Source organism: Sus scrofa, chromosome 1 (assembly GCF_054392235.1).
Source record: "Sus scrofa isolate SSC_HxYL_T2T_F1_AM1 chromosome 1, Sscrofa_HxYL_maternal_Yorkshire_Landrace_v2.0, whole genome shotgun sequence".
In the NCBI taxonomy this organism is placed as follows: Eukaryota; Metazoa; Chordata; class Mammalia; order Artiodactyla; family Suidae; genus Sus; species Sus scrofa.
In genome coordinates, this window is record NC_139383.1 from 219,163,758 (window position 1) to 219,182,978 (window position 19,221).

Below are 19,221 nucleotides of genomic sequence, written 5' to 3' on the forward strand. Positions count from 1 at the left end.
ATGGAGGTTCCCAGGCTAGGGGTCTAATCGGAGCTGTAGCAACCGGCCTACGCCAGAGCCACAGCAACGCGGGATCCGAGCCGCGTCTGCAACCTACACCACAGCTACGGCAACGCTGGATCGTTAACCCACTGAGCAAGGGCAGGGACCGAACCCGCAACCTCATGGTTCCTAGTCGGATTCGTTAACCACTGCGCCACGACGGGAACTCCCTTCATCTGTTTCTAAAAAAATTGTCTCAATATAGACAGTGGACCTTCCCATTCTTATTTTTACTTATTTTAAGTTAATTTTGTTATTTAAGGGAAAGACAATTTGTGGTCCCTTTTACGATTTGAAGAGTAAATTTTGTTTTGTTTCTGCTGTGTTGGCCTCTGTAATTCCTCTGTGTGTTTTGAACATGAAGGTACCATTATTATTTAGTGTAGGCTTAAAGAACACTAGAAAAATTAATGGACTTATAATAATAACCCAGTAAAGCCAAGTGTATCATTTTGACTAAGAAATTGCAAAGGCTTCATTTCTCAAAAATTACATAATCACTTATATTGTTGAACTTCTCTATACAAACACCCTTGATTTATGTGGCCTTCATGAAAAGAGACTCATGTGAATTCGCCTGGGTTTAATGAAAATTCTGAAATAGTTGTAGTAGTTGCAATAGCCTTGGTTTATCTTTTCCAGAAATGACATAACTAGAATGATACTCATGCTGCTTCCCAAACTCTGGTCATATTCAATTGTTTTTAAATGACACACAGTATACATGCTTTATTACTTATAATGTGGAGTCTTTAGGAACTGATTTGCCCAAGTTAATTTTATTTGAAACTTATATTTAAGTACAGGTAAAGCCTAAGAGTGTCAGTAGAAACTTACCAGTTTCTTTTTCTAAGAGTTAATTTTAAATTAAAAATTTGGAATGGAAACTTATTACATCATCTATAAAATGTGGGATGGAATAGAGGTTCTTTCCTTCTCTAACAATGTATATATCTATGGTTAAATTACAGCAGGTCAAAAACCTATATTTATAGGATTACCTTTAAAAATCACATAGCTCTTCAGTGAAATCAAGTATTATTTTTGGCATTTTCAAGGTACCTTAGCTTCAATGAACCTTCTTTGTCTATTTTTAAATGGTTTTTAAATGTTCTCTTTTTTGGTAGCAGCATTAATAGCTGTGGTTTCATTAATAATTTCTTTGTTTTCTTTTTGAGAAAGATATAAGGAGATGGTTCACTGACTCATCAACATCCTGATAGGTTAGTGACAGCCATTTAGTCATAAATTGTAGCTTATGGCTACAAATACACCTTTCTTTTTTCATAGACTATGATGTTTACTGTGATTACAGTAACACGTCCATTCTTTACATGCCAATATGCTGCAAACATGTATTTAATTTTATTACATACCTTTTCCAGAGCTTAGGTAATTTTTAAAATGGTGCAACAGTCATAACTAGTTTCTTGTATTAATAACACCATGAAGTCTTTTTCTCATGTCAAAAAGTTATTAATTAAAAATGCAAGTTGTGGAATTCCTGCTACAGTGCAGTGGGATCTGTGGTGTCTCTGCAGCACCAGAACACAGGTTTGATCCACAACCCAGCACCATGGGTTAAGGATCCTGCGTTGCTGCAGCTGTGGCACAGGTCACAACTGTGGCTTGGATCTGATCCCTAGCCTGGGAACTCCACATGCTGTGGGGTAGCAAAAAAAGGGGAAAAAATGCAAGTTCTATATATATTTATGTGTGATAAAGTTTTAGATTTTTTTCTTTTAATACAATGTTCATCTTTTTTAGAGATATGAACCGAAATATTTATAGGTGACATTATATAATGTCTAGGATTTGCTTCAACGTAGTTCAGAGAGAGGGAGTATAGGTGGAGTAAAGATGAAGTAGTTGAATAATTAAAGAAGCCAGATGATGAGTACCTGAGAAGAATCTATTACTATTCTGTCTACGTCTGTCTATATTTAAAATTTTTTATAATGGGACTATAAACATCATTGCTCATATGATTTTGAAACTTTGACTGCACATATATAGACCTCTATAAAAATAAACATAACTCAGGTGTTGAAAAAGGGCATATCTCTCCTTATCAACTGGAGTTTCTTTCTGAATTTCCAGTGCCAACTCACTGCATGGTATAGTCACCTGGTCACCCCATGATGACTTTCTACATCAGTTACTAATTAAAGTGGGCTAATTCTGTTGATGTATCTTTTATTACATTAGCTCTATCTACACTCTTAAGTAAAGTACCATGATCTGTCTTTTAGCAGTATTAAATATTTGTGGAATGAGTGAATGAATGAAGCCCTAAATAGTTCTCCTATCATAGCACTTTTTATACTGTTTTATAAAAACTTGTCTGTGTCCGCTCTCTAGATTTCAAGGTTTTTATAGGGTCTGAAGCCAAATCAAGTTGACACTGTGTCCTCAGCAACTAGCGCAGAGTCTGGCATAAAGGAGACCTTCAGTCAAATCTAGGGAATGAATTACTAATTAATTTATCTTCTTCAGTAGTATCCAGGATGACTGGCTTTATTTTGACTAATTCATCCTCCATGTAGTTTCTGGAGGGATTGCTCTACACTGCAAATATGATTGTATTTCACCCATCAATAGTGTTTTCTTATCAGGGTAAACATTCGGACATTTATACATCAATGACCCTTCATTGTGTGGGTCCTGCCAACTGTTCATTCCCTCCTTCATCTTTGAACTTCACCACTGCAAAGACTACTTGTATTACTTACACATTTTATGCCCCCCTTCTTCAGAACACTTCCTACTTCTGGGAATGTCATGCCCATCCACCATTTAAACATGGTGCCGGGAGTTCCCATTTGTGGCTCGGCGGTAGTGAACCCAACTAGTATCTATGAGGACGCATGTTCGATCACTTGCCTTGCTCAGTGGGTTAAGGATCCAGCATTGCTGTGAGCTGTGGTGTAGGTCTCAGACGAGTCTTGGATCCCATGATGCTGTGACTGTGGCATAAGTAGGCAGCTGCAGCTCCAGTTGTGCCCCTCACCTGGGAACTTCCATATGCTGCAGGTGCAGACCTAAAAAGCAAAAAAAAAAAAAAAAAAAAAAAAAAGTAAACATGGCACCCCTCGGGGCACCGTCCTTAACCTAGGGAAGCCCCTGTGCAGTGAGGCTGAAGAAGTAGCAGCAAACACTGCAATACCTCTGCTTGCAACACACTTCCTCCTTCTTGACTGTTGACAGTCATCTTCTCTTTATCATTTTTTCTCTTCCCCGACAGTGAATATCCCTACAGCAGCAATTACTTTTTACTTTTCATAACATCCTTCCTTTGCCTGCCAAATAGAAGAACCTAGTAAATATTTGCAGAATGTGCAAATTAAGGCAGGTATTTTTTGCTAAACTAGTAATGAGTTTTCCATAAAAGATGTGAAATCAGTGATAGATTACCAGTATCCTCAAAGGTTGTTTCTCACATGTACACCAGGCTCTCCCTCTGTTTTTTCACAGCATAGTCAGAGGGTCTAGAGACAAACCCCTGAGTTGTTTAACCCTAAGAATGTCATGCTGAGGTAAAAAAGACCTTGATGTGAACCAAGGGACCAAGGGAAATGTGAGGCTCAGTTGTTCATAAGTTCAAGATTTATTTAGTTGTAGGAATAATTCTGATGATACTTTTAATGAAGCCTTGGGTTAGTAGCTTCAGTGGAAATTGTTTCTGACAGATATTCCAAAGCTCCAGCAGAGCTGGGTCTCTGACCCTTGGTATATATTTTGTACAAGAGCCAATAATACCAAAATAAAAAAATGTTGGAAAACAAGATCTCTTACTATGCCAGTGTAGCTTAAGAAAGTCATAAAGCTTGGGTTTTCTGCTCTTCCTTTGCAGATATGTCTTCTCCGACTACTATGAAGAAGCCTGAAAAGCCATTGTTCAGCTCTACATCTCCGCAAGATTCTTCCCCAAGATTGAGCACTTTCCCCCAGCACCACCATCCCGGAATACCTGGAGTTGCACACAGTGGTAAGGAATTTCAAGCACAGATAAGTCCCCCTCTTGTTTGCCAAGTCCATACCCTCAGGGATGGAGCAAGACTTTATAATTATAGCTAGCGTGACCTCATATTCATCACCAAAAGACGGAGAGTCATAATCTGATCAAAACATTGTTTTATCAATATACAAGAAAAGACTCTTAAAACTACACACTTAAATAGCATCTACGGGAGTCTGTCATGGCGCAGTGGTTAACGAATCTGACTAGGATCCATAAGGTTGCAGGTTCGATCCCTGGCCTTGCTCAGTGGGTTAAGGATCTGGCGTTGCTGTGAGCTGTGGTGTAGGTTGCAGACGCAGCTCGGATCCCGCGTTGCTGTGGCTCTGGTGTAGGCCGGTGTCTGATTAGATCCCTAGCCTGGGAATCTCCATAAGCTGCAGGAGCGGCCCTAAGGGAAAAAACAGGCAAAAAGACAAAATAAATAAATAAATAAATAGCTAGCATCTATGTATGTATTTTTAAATTGCCTATGTTGGAAAAATTGCAGTCACCAGAAGTAAGAAAATACGTAGTTCTCTTTGCTGTAGTTTTGGGATTCTATATATGTCACCAAGAGAAAGATAGAGTTTCAAGTATATTGCTGAGGTTATAGTGCTTCTAGAGGCATTAGGACATATAAATACTATTTACATAGGTGTTATTTTCTATACAAAAATCAATATTTTAACTACCTATTTGGGAGCAAAATTTATTAGAAATATAAAAGAGATACTGTTCTTTGACAGTTGTCTTATATACTGAAACCCTTCTTGGAGTTCCCATTATGGCCCAATGGCATCAACTGTGCCTCTGCAAGACTCGGACACAGGTTTGATCCCAGGGCTGACACAGTGGGTTAAAAATTCAGCATTGCTACAGCTGCAAAGTAGGTCACAGCGGCAACTCGGATCTGATCCCTAGCCCGGGAATTCCATATGCCACAGGGCATCCAAAAAAGAAAAACAAAGCCAAACAAAACATAAATCCTTCCTGTGGGCTAGTACACTTGATATTATGTCTAATACCTTAATTTAAATAGGAAAATGAATTTAGTATTTCACATTTGTACTTTACAGAACAATTAATATTAAATCCTCTTTCAAAATTAAAAATGAGATATAATTCATAAGCAGTACTGCATCCTTTCCATCTGTTATTTTCAAACCCTAGAGAGGAGTAGCCTGAATTTTAGGTAGAGAAAGTTTTATATGTAAAAGATAATATGTTTATAGTGATACTCTTATTCTTTTCAATTTATGGTGATACAATTCCTTATTTGTCAAAAAAACTGAATCTAGTTTTTTCATCTTTATTCAAAGGATATAACATCATTTATAATAAAGCTCTTAGCTTTGGCCTATAAATTTATTTTGCTGTGTATTGTCACTATACTTAAAAATACATGGCCTTCAGTGTTATCATTAACACAATTATAAAATTCAGAGAAGAATATACAAATCACATAATATAAAATTTTTTATATTTATTTTTGTACTGCTAAGAAAGGCGGAAAAAATCAGTAACTGTTTTATACACTTGTAACAGTGAGTATCTGAACAAAATTAATTTAGAAGTCAAATGATTCATTTATCTTTACACCTAGTTAAAATTCTCGTATTTCTAACATTTGGAAAAAATTTAAGATATTTTTATATAACGAACCATGAGAGATACAGATAAGCCTTCAACCTTTGTCCTTTACCATATATTTGTTAAATATATAATCTAGTAGGGCCTGTGTCAAATACATTGTCATGAGAAATAGCTTCTGTCTTCAAAGAGCTCATGGTACAGTGGTGAGACAGAGGGACCACATCTTCAGCCTGGCAGCAATATGATCAGGATTAGATTCTTGGATGAGGATTAGATACCTGAAAGAGGTGTGTTCTCAACTAAAAGTTTAAACGGTGGGGTTACCACAGGAAGGAACTAGCCAGAGGGGTGGGTAATTTCAGTGAATAGCTTGTCTCTGTCAATGTGGTAGAGGTCACTGCACCCAGTGCCAAATACTGAAGGATCCACAAATACTGAAATGTAGTCTGAATAGAAGAGTGGCCAGAGGTGAGGCCAAAGCACTTGAAGACTGTACAAATGTGGGAAGTTGTTGGTATTTTATTTTTGAAGCAGTGGGGAGCCATTGAAAGATTTTTAGCAGAGCAGCTCCCTGATTAAAACGGTATTTTTAAAACGTTATTCATACGAGATTGCAGATTGCGTAGTATGTATTAGAGGGATCAAGACTGGAGGAAAGAAGACAATTAGGAAGGCTATGCAATAATATAGGCAAGGAATATATATACATACATGTACCTATGCATGTATACATTCTTCCATAATGAAGGGAAACTTTTTTGCCTTGGATTTTGCTTTTCATTTTCTTTAAAGGACTACAATGACTTTTGTTGACAAAGTAGCCATTTTTATTTTCATTGGAAATCCTGCACTCTGCCTTATTTGTATCAGGCCAGCCTGTGCTTATGTGAACACAGGACTTGAGAGCCCAGAGATTTGTACTCTGATTTGATAGGTGTCATTTCAAATCAAAAGAGACTTCCTCTGTAACTACTGATACCAAATGATCTCAAAGCCCAGAGGACCCAAGAGGAAGCTATGTTTATATCCTTCAAGGGTGTGTATACACATATGAGGAAAGACCATGGTTAAAGTGAACTGAGATTAAGAGCACTTAGATACTAAATCGAAAGATGTGCAATTTAATTCAGGCGTTTGCATTTTCTTAAATTATACTTTCAGATGTATATCCTTCTTGAATAAAGTAGCAATATTTCAACAAGGAGTTTTAAGAAATATGTAATTGTTCTCTGAAATGCATCCCTTTGATGGAAGGAAGATGTTCACACTGGAGTGTGTGGAAGGATTACCTGAATCACTTGTTTAAAATGCACTTTTTGGTGCTGTGTAGCACTGGGAACTATATCTAGTCACTTATGATGGAGCATGATAATGTGAGAAAAAGGAAATGTATATGTGTATGTGTGACTGGGTCACCTAGCTGTACAGTAGAAAATTGACAGCACACTGTAAACCAGCTATAATGGAAAAATATAAAAATCATTAACAAAAATAAAAATAAAATGCACTTTCTGGTGCCTTACTCCTGGAGATCCTCATCCAGTAGGTGTGTGGTTAGGCCCAGAAATCTGTACTGTAGCAACAATCCAGAGGATATTGAGATCCCTGGATATTCAGGGAGCGAAGTTGTGACCATAAAACTGAATGGATGATTCTTCTATGATACACATTTTTAATTTCTTGTATCTTGTGAAAAAGCTTTCTTTGGAAAAGATAAGCAATATTCCTTAAAAGTTTTTTTTTTTTTTTTTTTGGCACATAATTACAAAGTTGGATATAAGTCATTCCAGATGATTTTCATTTCTGGGTCATGGAAAGAATTTATTTTTCATATTGTTTGCTAAGTTGTCTCATAAAACACTAAACATTTATCATATGTAATTTCCTATGATTCAGATCAAAACAGTAACTAGAAACAGACATTTAATCTTCACTTCTATATATACTGGTTGGAACTTTTAAATTGTAGTTATGTAAAGTACAAATTCAACATTGGGGGATAACGATTGTACACTTAATTATATTATTTCCCTATTTTTTAAATTAAGAATTATATTTCAAAAAATAAGTAATAAATAATGATCATACTAATGTGAAAAATTATAGAATAATTAAACATTGTTCACATTACAAGTTTTGTGTATTATTTCCCTGTATAAAACATGTCATTTAGGAGTAAATTAGCATGCCTATATGAAAGTTTAAATGTGTATTTCTGTGGGTTTTATTCTTGGTCTTATCTCAATAATATCTTTTAAGTCACATGTAGAAACAGAGTAGGAAGAAAATAGAACTATTTTGGTCTTAAAAGGGACCTTTTCATTAAAAAAAAAAATTTCCCAGATTATTGTTTAAATATTCATAAGCCTTTATATAATAACAGGTAATTATTCAGGACATTATTGTTTACTCATGATTGGCTTCCCTTCTAAATAACCACCAACTAGGATATATAGGGAAAATAACTATTTAAAATTGGGTTACACTTTTGTTTTGAATTTTGGGAGAAAATTCATGGATCCCCTGCCCTCTAATTAATGCTGTGATTTGGACTGGACTTCTGAGACAAAGACTTTTTAATCAAAGAATGTATTCTGATGGGAAATACCTTTGCTTAAACATTTTATGAAGCATTGGCTTAACCCATAAAAGAGAAACTTTTTTTTTTTAACCATTCATGGATTTAGAAAGCAAGATTGTTAGCTCCCTGGACTGGAGGTTATGTCACTGTGTGCTTAGCTGTCCTGGCATTGAGAAGAAGAGTAAAAGACGAACTTATTTGAAGAGAATTCAGTTAAATTGGAGGGAAAAAAGGAAGTGGCCATCGGTATTATAATTTCACAGGATTCTTTAGGTTCAGAATGGAGAAGTAAGAAAAACAGCTGACGAGTCAACCTTTCCTTTTCTGTTTTCTGCAGTCATCTCAACTCGAACTCCACCTCCACCCTCACCGTTGCCATTTCCAACACAAGCTATTCTTCCTCCAGCCCCATCAAGCTACTTTTCTCATCCAACAATCAGATATCCTCCCCACCTGAATCCTCAGGATACTCTGAAGAACTATGTACCTTCTTATGACCCATCCAGTCCGCAAACCAGCCAGGTAAAAATGAGAGAGAACATGTGATTAGAGCCTAAGGGAGATGGCACAGACTAACAGTAAGCCATGAAGCTTACTCAGATGCTGTGTCTGGCAGAACATCCAGCTTTTGAAATCCATCTTCAGGAAGTTTCTTGGTGACTCAATAAGTTTTTATTGAAAGGTGGCTGACTGACAGGTAGGAATTGTGTTGCCCCAAAGGGGCACATTTGTGCAGATGTTCTTGGCTTGATGCTTTTGGGTTTCCATTGATTGAAGAGAAGGTTGATGCAGAAAGTACACTGACAAAAAAAAAAACGTTCTGGGCTGGAGATCACACCTCTGAAATACCTGGTCTGACACAGAGACGTAGTGCTTATTTCAGGCAGGGGCAAAGTATGAGCTAAAATAAACACACACAAAAGAACTTAGAGTTGTATTTATAGACTAACTATTAGGTATTAAAATAAGCTTTGGTAATGTAAACATTTTCAGTGTTTGATGACTACTTGAATATTCTTTGCTCAGACATGACTGCATTTCATAATGAGTGACATTACCAGAAGTGTCTTTTTTTGTTTGTTTTTTTTTTCCTTTTTTTGTAAACACTATGCAGTGGTTTTAAGGATTCTTTGTGTAAGTGAGATGACTCACATGCCTTTTGCACTCCCTAAATATGTGGTTTCTCTACTGGAGATATCACTTCATGGGGATTTGATGTAAGAGGATTTTCCACAATCAAGTAGGCAGTCTGTGCCAAAGCTGAGTATATCAATAAACATATTAGTGAAAATCTGTAATGTAATTTCGATCTTATGGTCTGGTATTTGGCTCTGCTACTTTACCTCCAAGCCTCTTGTCCACTTCTTATCATGATTTTTAATGCTCTGAGGGATTTTCATATGTGTTCAGTCATTAATGCTGTTCAGTTACTAAAATGCCAGTAAATAGTATGTGCATATTAATTTAGAATTAACAAAGAAAGATCTGGAAAAAATCCCTTTGGTCTTAATTTAATTGTTAAAATGGAGCAAAATGGTCCCTCCTGAAAAAAACTTTTTGAATAACAACATATCCAGTACTATTTGGGTTACTTAAAACTAGGTTACCTGTACTTTAACCTCATTGACTAGTAATACTAAACTAAATATACCATCCTTGAATTACAAAATTAACCTCTTTGTATTTTAGGAGAAAATGTTCAAATGGTATAGCACTTTTAATGATTGTAATAATAATTACTAAATAAAACAGTGGGATCTTAGTATATCAGTTTAGAAATAAAATTTGTTGTCAGAGCATGGATTCAGAAGTCTCATTCCATAGAGCATTTTGCTAGACTCAGCTGGGAACAGTACACACAAGGTCTGATTTTAATTTGTGTAGAATTTCCATGAATAACAAAGTCTAATTAAGACATCCATTAAAAGTCCTTAACGTTAATTCAGTGTGGAAAATCTTAGAGTTCCATTGGATTCTTTTTTTTTTTAAACTGATGTCTTAATTAGGCACTGTTAGGGGAAAAATTATGCAAATTAAAATCAGGCCCTTAGTGTTCTGCATTTCTTTAATTATTCAGTGCTTGTTTTACGTATATTTCAATTTCTTTATAAGTTAAGAGGGCATATTAGGTGATAATCTGCCTATATTGTTCTCAGTTTTTTTTTTTTTCATATTTTCAAGGTAAAGATCCAGCTTCTGAGAAGCATCTTACTCTCATCTCAATTAAAAAAAAAAAAATTCCCTTTCAGGATTTTGTATAATAGGAGCAATGTACTAAGTAGGATAATCCTTTCCTAATGCTGTTCATCTTCAGATAAGATGTCTCTCTTTTCATATCTATAATATGAAAGTTCATCTATTAATGGCATTGAAAGAGAAGCTTTATAGTGTAGTTTCATCTATTTGAACTGATAGAAAATTGAAAAGAAATAACTCTGCTATTCTTCTGACCCTGAGTTTCAGAAAAGTTGTCTATGTTGGCCTGGGAATTCTTTCTGTGTCACTTTTGCTTTTTTAAAATGAGGGAAAAATCTGCAGGTTTATGTTGATTCAATTCCAGTAGACAAAGCTTGCAGAATGGGGAAGGTAATATAGCATTTTCTTGACAATAATGTATTTCTTCTGTTCCATGCTCCCAGGTAGGTCCTGCCAAATTGTTTTGGTGAAGGTGATATATAGAAAGGCTTTTTGCTACCGAATGTACTACCAATCATAAAACAAGATCACTCTTCTTGCTTGGGGGAGATAATACAAAGTAGTCTTTTGCAATGGTCAGATAACCAGGAGCTGATAGTCTGCTTTGGAAACCAGTGGCATTTTCCCCTTGAAAAAATGGGTCTTTACTGTAAATTGCAGAATTGTTTTTGCAGGACCAGTATATCTGCTTTGATTTTTAATTCCAACTCAAAAACCAGTTAATTTGCACTTCAAAATAAGACTCTTGGCATTCACTATTTTAGCTGTAAAAATGGGGGAAAATGGGTACTTGTTCACCTGTAGTGTCCTCCAGCACTGCCCTGATTTTGATTGTTAAGTTGAGCAACTGAGATGCCTTGTCCTCCCCACAGCAATTTGGAGATTAATTGCATTTCTGCTGCACCGATTAGAGTGAGTCAGTCATGCTATTTAATGGAATATTTTAAATAAAATTAGTCTAAAGATATGACTCTCTCTTCAGTTTCCATACTGGGAAAAACCTGGTCAATTTTTCCGACTTAAAGTTAAATACTTAATTTATTCATGATGAATAGTCAGGATATTCAAAAGTCCACTTTTATAAAATAAATAATGTGGCCTCTGAGGAAGCCAACCAAGCCTTAGTTCATGTCTCTAGATTCTAATAGTTACATCTTATTAACCATTCATCTTTTTCTTTAAGGAAATGTCTACTTGTAATTTATGTGCAGGCATTTGGATAAATATTCTGCTTTATTACTGACTTTTCCTTTAAAAATAGTGCAGATGATAAAGATTAAATATTTTGGGAGAGTACCCTCATAGGAAATTGTTAGATACATTATGTAGCGGAGAAACGAACATCAGTATAACTAAAAATTAGCATTTTCTGTCTAGAAAGATACATTCCAGTATTTCTTCAAATCCTTAACCCTGAGGATTTTATCTCCTACTATGGACACTATTTACTATTTTTTTACCTGGGGCTAAAACTCAGATAATGGTAACGTTTCTTTCATTGCCCAGGGGATTTTCTTAGTTAATTCCCACAAGTGTTAACAATCAATGTTCTGTGCAACTTTCCATGCCCAGCAGTGGACGAGTAGCTCAGGTAACAAGAGTGTATTTGATTGTCCTCTACTTCACTTCAGCACATGTTAATTTACTTTGGAAATCTTTTATTTATAGGTATAAGTTCACATCTAGGTCAGCTTTTTATATCATTGTGGGGACCCTGACATTTTAAATGTTTTAAATACCTTTCTTAGTTCTTGTCATGGCTCAGCGGGTTAAGAACCTGACATAGTGTCCGGGAGGATGTGGGTTTGATCCCTGGCCTCGCTCAGTGGGTTGAGGATCTGGTGTTGCCATGAGCTGCAGTGTAGGTTGCAGATGTGGCTCGGATCCCTCATTCCTATGGCTGTGGTGTAGGCCAGAAGCTGCAGCTTAGATTTGACCCCTAGTCTGGGAACTTCCATATGCCACAGGTGCAGCCCTAAAAAGAAAATTTTAAATAAATAAATAAATAAATAAGCAAATAAATAAATACCATTCTACCTGCTTATATTAGCAAATCATCGTAAGTTGAGTGGAGACCCTAGAATCTAAATTACCCAATGTGTGTGTGTCTGTGTACGTGTGTGTGTGTGAGCGAGGGCTAGGATTTTTGTATGCAGAAGAATGGGCCTTGACTGTAATTGACTGAACTTGTTGAGTTTAATGCGTTTGGTCTCCTAGACATTCTTGTCTTCTTTGTCTCAGTGATATCATTCTTAGGGTAAAAATTGTATTCTGAAAGGCAAAATTGACTCACTGTAGAGATGAAGAGCAGAAGGAAAGGAAGCACCAGTTCTAATTCTCACTAGCCCAGTAAGGACTGCCATTTTGGCCTGGGGCTCAGCATTTAAGTTTTCCCTTGGGTTTTCTGTCCTGCTAAATGGAAGGATCTTTACCTGGTTCTTAGAATGTTGGAAAGACACTAAACCTATGTAAAGTGCTTTGAAGCTGAAGACTCTCTTTTAAATGCTGTTCTCATTACTCCAATTCTTGATCAGCCTCTTTGACTCAGATTTGAGAAGGGTGATGTGGCGGTTACCCATAGCGTGCAGGGTCCACTCAGATGAGTGTGCTGAGTGGAGTTGATGAGCGAGATGACTGCCTTTTGGATTGTTTCACCCGGCATTCTGTTTTTGTTTTGTAGCCTAACAGCAGTGGTCAAGTGGTAGGGAAAGTGCCTGGCCATTTCACTCCTGTCTTGGCACCCTCTCCCCATCCCAGTGCAGTGCGACCTGTGACTCTGACCATGACAGATACTAAACCCATCACTACATCCACTGAAGGTGAGGCAGCTTCACCTACAGCAACCAGTAAGTATTTCTGTAGGAAATGAGAAATGTCCATCAGAGGCACCACTGGATATCAGATCCAAGGTGGAAAACACGGCAACTTTTCCAGCAACCCGACCAGATGGAGATTTCTCATTTATGTGGAACTAGCAGGCATGAATGTCGCCTGTCTCTCTCATGCTCTCTCTTATCAAATTTCAATCCATGAATCATATTTGAAAAGGGAGAAGCTTATTTGGAGTAAATAGCTATAACAGAAATAGCAAGTCATGCCTGCTTGTTCAAGGTATACATCGAAATGCACTAAATATCATAACAGTGTGCAAGGTTTTTATATCACCCAGAGAGAGATTAGATAATTGTTAGTTATTGGAGCATTCCTATAGAAATCAAGCCCCTTCACAAGGCAGACTGAATCAGTACCTCTGTAAGATAATTGCATGTTTACATCACTGTAGGTTATGTCACTGTGAGACAGTCACACAATGTTGGGTGGAGAAAACATTTCAAAGCTTAGTATTAGGCACATGTAAGCTACCTGCACTTTTATTGTCTGCAATTTAAATTTTTCTTTTTTTTTTCTTTTTTTTTTTTTAGCCTATGATGGTGCATCAGCATTTCATCATGGCCGTACCATTTTAGGTGTCAGAGATTTAGCCAGTGAATTTACATAGCACATACCTATAACCCAAATCATTCCTTTGCTTCCTTGTATAGAGTACTCATAAGTACATGAGGAATTATTGCACAGTTTTTCAACTGGCATCATCCAAACTGCCAAACTGCTGGCTTCCTAGAAGTGGAGCTGGTGTGCAAGATTGGTAAAGTGGAAGAGATAAAGTTCCAGTCAGGAGGATTTATCCTACTTCTTGTCAGTTGTAGTTGTATCTTAAAGCCAGAGCTTCTGTTTTCTCTTTTAGAGCAAGAAAATCCCCATGCTCTAGAAATTCCAGTGTGAAATTACAGAGGCACCACTGGCTCTTTATTTCTTGGCCATTGGAAAAACGCTCTTTTTGTGTGTGTGTGTGGCCTCTGAAAGACTAGGAAGAAACCTTACGAGATAAATGGACCATATTTTGAGTGTACAGTGAATTACGCATTTCTTTCTCAAAATCCATGAAGCCCTGCAGACATATACAGTCATATAAGCTTGCAGTTCCCATCAGTCATCATTAATGCTTAGGCACTGGTTGGTTGATAGAGGATCCTATTCTAGCGAACCCTCCCCTGGATGCACCAATGAGTGAGATTCCGTCAAAGAAGACGAATAATACTTTTGTGCTGCAGGTTAACGATGAATGTTATAGTTACTAAAATACTGCATTCACATTTTAAAAGTGATGTCTTGGCATCTTTGAGTAAACAAAGTCAGCAATGTAAATAAAAGCAAATAGAAAATTTTTTTTTTTTTTTGAGTAATCAAAAGTTCCAGAAACTTCTGGTACCTACTCTTAGAGTGACATTAATAGATGAGATTCAAGGGAAGATTAGACCGAAATGATCGCAGTTCACTTATGGGAGTACTGTCAGCCTGTTTGTTAATGAATTGTTCTTATACTCACATACAGGTTGATCAAAAGGGGATCTGATTTGACTTATAAAATCATAAAATATTCAAAAGGAATATCTTGGTTGTATAAAGATGGCTGCATCAGTCCATTTTCCACTCCTGCATAAAAGCAATAGAGTGAGTCGTTTTTCTTTCCTATAAACCAAGTTGTAGCTGCAGCTCCCTATAGGCACCACTGATAATGAGAAATTGGTCATTGAATTGATAAGTCAGTAAAATTAAAGAGAACACAGAAGCCAAGGAAACCTCTTTCTCATGGTTGAAAAGAAAGAATAGCATGGACTTGGTGCCCAAGCTGCAAGGGTGAGGCTCTTCGGTGCTCTGTGTAGAATCCCAGACGTCTGGAGATTGACTATGGGCCCCTGACTGCATATGGCTGCCCTTTTTATTTGGAAATCATTAAAAGATGAATTGTGAGCATCTTCACTATTTTAAAAAGTTGATCTAAAAAAAGCTGGATCAGATGAACATGGCAGAATTAATATATTGGTTCTAAAAAAAAAAGCCTTTAAAAATTAATACCTAGATTCCTCATTGATCTGATGGTTTTAAACCAAATATTTTAGCTGTGTTTAGACCTATAACTGTAACATAAATGGTGAAAATTTAGTTTTTCTTTTTATTCCAACTGGAAAACTTACTCTGCACTGAAAAGTACCTGTTCAAAAAGTACTTGCCAGGTGAGACCATAATAACTGAAGGAGTATTCACTTTATGGACTTACTACCTGGCAGCCAAGTATTTAAAAACTGCCGTCAACTCCCTCCCTGGACTAGGCACCAAAAAATTCACTTTTTTATGGAAAAGAAAGAATTTTTTTCAGAAACATTTCAATCAAACTTGTTCATTTTCACATCAAATAGAACACTGAGCTAATTTATTCTATGGTATAATGGCCTTCTCCTTAATGTTAATAGTATTAGGTTTTCTTTTTAGTAAGATTTTTCAGTCAGACATTTTTCATCTGTATCATCAAGCACACTTGCCTAAATCCCATCATTAAAAACTTTCCCTTTTTCCTGACAGACTTTCAGTCTGCTTTTACATTTAGAATCACACACCACCTTTGATCATTCCATTATTAGACAACTAATATCTGGTAAAAAGATACATCTAGTAAAAAAGACCCTTCTATCTGGCCAGTCCTTGGTAATCCTTCAAGGCTATATAACCTGGCAGATGTGAGATGCCCACACCAAAGGATGGGAGTTGGTTCACTGGATAGATTTTTGGGGGAAGGGGGGATAAAGTAGTTGACTTGAGGTCATCTATCATCATTTCTTTTAGATCAGCTGGTATTCACTCAGACAAAAGAAAAAGACCTTTTTTTTTTTTTTTTTTGGTTGCAAGTCCCACTTTTCTGGGTTTCTTTTACATGGACAGGGTATTCATTCTGATAGTTCACAATTTTTATCTTTGTTTTTGTTCTTCCTTAATCAGCCTACACAGCCTCAGGCACATCTCAAGCCAATCGATATGTGGGACTAAGTCCAAGAGACCCATCCTTCCTACATCAGCAACAGGTGGGCACGTTTCCCCCAGGTGTGACGGTGTAGACACGCTTTTGCATTGGTGCTTTTCTCCGTGCTGCCTTTCAGATCTGGACTCAGAATGGGGCTCCTGGGGCTTCTGAGAAAGAGATTGATCATTTCATTTTCCACAATACTTGATCACTTATCCTTTGTTTCTTGCCTCTCTAAACAGGGTTTCTGAAATTGCCTCAAGACCTTTTCCATCTCTGTAGCGTTTATCAGTAACATCCAAGAATCACAGTGTTTCAGGCAAAGAGTATTTTTCTCAGTCTTACTGGCTCTTGAGAACTTACTAGTCTCTAGCTTCCAAAGACAAAACTTGTAAACTGATCTAAAAGCCAGTTAGAGTAGAAGCATTATACCGTATGTGTTTTTTTGAGCTCTTTCATATTTTCCAGATGTTTTACTCCCCATTTTGGTATTTTAGTCTAAAAAGATGAGTTATGAAGCTAAAATCTCAGGCGAGGCATCTTTCCTATTTTAATAGGTTTAAACTGGTTTACTGATTTCAGATGTGATAAAACACTTTTTTTTTTTGCTTCTGCTTTCTTACATCATTTATGTTTCAAGTAGCATTTTAAATTTCACATCTCATTAATGCTGTAAATTTAATGCAAATGAAGTGTTTACCCAAACTGTGAAAATATACAGCCAGGATTAATGGTGGCTTATAAACAAATTAGCCATAGTCAAAAGCATGGACCATACAAATATAGCAATCCCACGATTATAGTTGCAGGATGACAGAAATAATTCTAAACATTTCATAATTTAAATATATTTTACGATGCATATGTTTGCTGCTCTCAAGTTTTGATGAGCAGAGCAGTTTGGAATTAACAGTGTTCAAAACATTACATAAGGAAAAATAGTCTTTATTGAGTCAGTAGAGCTGGTATTAACTAACTAGCTCTTCATTTGTAATAAAAGTTGTATGTGCATCTGTATGTGTTTTTACAGATGTAGCAAGTTCCATGCATGTACTCAGGCCAGCTTCTTTTTTTTAGACTGGTCCACGTAGTTTATGCTTTATCATCCCTATCTGTGCCTGTGCGGAATTTGCAAATCCCGCCCAGTGGCAGGCCAAGGTGGCAGACTGCCTATATGAAAGGTCACCACATGCGGAGTTCAGAGAAAATCGTAAAGATGATAGCTTATTCAAGATACTTGACGTTTTGCCAGGTTTTAAAAAAATCAAAACAAAACAAGACAAAAGAGTGAGAACTAACTAAAAACATCTGTACACAGTTATGAAAATACCAAATAATAATTAGTGGTTTTGCCAGCCATTGGCTTTTCAACATAATTTTCTGAAATGTTGCTTTTTTTCACCTCTAAAATTGCTATAATATGAAATGTGCTATAATTACTATAATATGGTTCTATTTGACAAATGTATATGTTCCTTGTGTTTTTTAAAAACATTCAGGATTTATAGGTTTAGAAACTTGTTATCTTATAAATCATTCCACATATTTTCAGAAATATTCTTGTCGTAGGATTTGCATCATTCTTTATGACATGTCTCCGGTTTTCAGTTAACTTTTAATTCATGGAATCATGCCTCCATTATTTAAAGTTTTAGCTCCAATCACATTTAGAATATTATAACCACTTTCATGTATTTAGGAATAATCTTTTCATCCTCCTGTTCTAACCTATGGCAGCTTTAATTTTTATTTTTATTTTCTTTTTTAGGGCCCCACACATGGCATATGGGGGTTCCCAGGCTAGGGTCTAATCAGAGTACAGTTGCTCGCCTGCACCACAGCCACAGTAATGCCAGATCCGAGCCGTATCTGCAACCTACACCACAGCTCACGGCAACGCCAGATCCTTAACCCATTGAGCGAGGCCAGGGATTAAACCCGCAAGCTCGTGGTTCCTAGCTGGGTTCGTTTCTATTTCCACTGTGCCACGACGGGAACTCCTAATTTTTATTTTTATTTATCACTTATAACTATCATTAGAGCCCCATGTAATTATGATCACAAAAGTTCATTATGTAAAAGTTGCTTCAAGAAAATTTAGCAAGAATTAAGAAAGTACTAATCTTAATGTAGATAGAGTTCTGAGCACATTTTAATTGAAAAATATATGTATGTGTGTGTTCCAGAGCTACAACCTTTTTTCACCAAAGTCCACCACTTGTTTTTTAAGTAGATAATGTAAAGTGAAGACCTCTTTCAATACAAATATGATTTGATTTGTCAAATGTGGTTGATATTTATAGAATATATAATGTGTATTGATCCTTGGAAGAAAAATTATGTAAGCTTCATAGCTAAAAATATGTTTGGTTTTAAAAGCCATACTGACAATTTGTCCTCTATATAATGAAAGAATGAGTGCTTTTTTTAATTGAAAAAGCCCAATATACCATTCATAATAAGCTACAATTTGAAGTATGCAGAAAATGAATGCATATGCCTATTCTACTATACATGTGTATTATTAAACTAAAGCTCTAGTTAAAAGCTTTTAATTGCTTTAATCCTTTCAAATTTTAAAAGAATCCTAGAGATAAAGTTTTATGTTTACTGTCCAGGAACAGAGGGACAGAAACAGTTTAAATGACTTCAATAGAGTAAAGGTTATTCTTTCCTACAGCAGAAATGAGATTGATTTACTGTGTCCTTTCATTACTTTACAAAGATTTAAAAGAGACCACTCTTCTAGCAGCCGGTTTTAAATGCATTTGGTTTAAAGTACTCAATGATGAATGAAAAGAAAAATCAAGGGGTACATGAAATAAAGGTAATCAATCATTTTATATTAGCCAGGAAAAATTCAAAATTAGAAAGGCAATGGTTTTAGTCTGAGAGGGTTCTTTTAAACATTCCCCTTAGCCTTTAACATACATGACCCTTTAAGAATAAATA

At 36.3% G+C, this 19,221-nt stretch overlaps 1 protein-coding gene across 13 annotated transcripts in view; it reads left to right on the forward strand.

Moving 5' to 3' along the window:
• The window catches only part of NFIB (nuclear factor I B), a 245,365-nt gene that overhangs the window by 198,828 nt on the left and 27,316 nt on the right, over nt 1-19,221 (forward strand). For 4 of the 13 annotated variants that reach the window (XM_021063648.2, XM_021063662.2, XM_084985363.1 and 1 more), the window contains exons 7-10: nt 3,896-4,030; nt 8,554-8,738; nt 13,093-13,231; nt 16,248-16,330. In XM_021063648.2, coding sequence (XP_020919307.1) covers nt 3,896-4,030; nt 8,554-8,738; nt 13,093-13,231; nt 16,248-16,330 — 542 coding nt within the window. Of the gene's footprint in view, nt 1-3,895; nt 4,031-8,553; nt 8,739-13,092; nt 13,259-14,805; nt 14,925-16,247; nt 16,331-19,221 lie in introns of all 13 variants that reach the window. The other 9 variants (XM_005660096.4, XM_021063654.2, XM_021063652.2 and 6 more) reach the window with 4 other exon arrangements.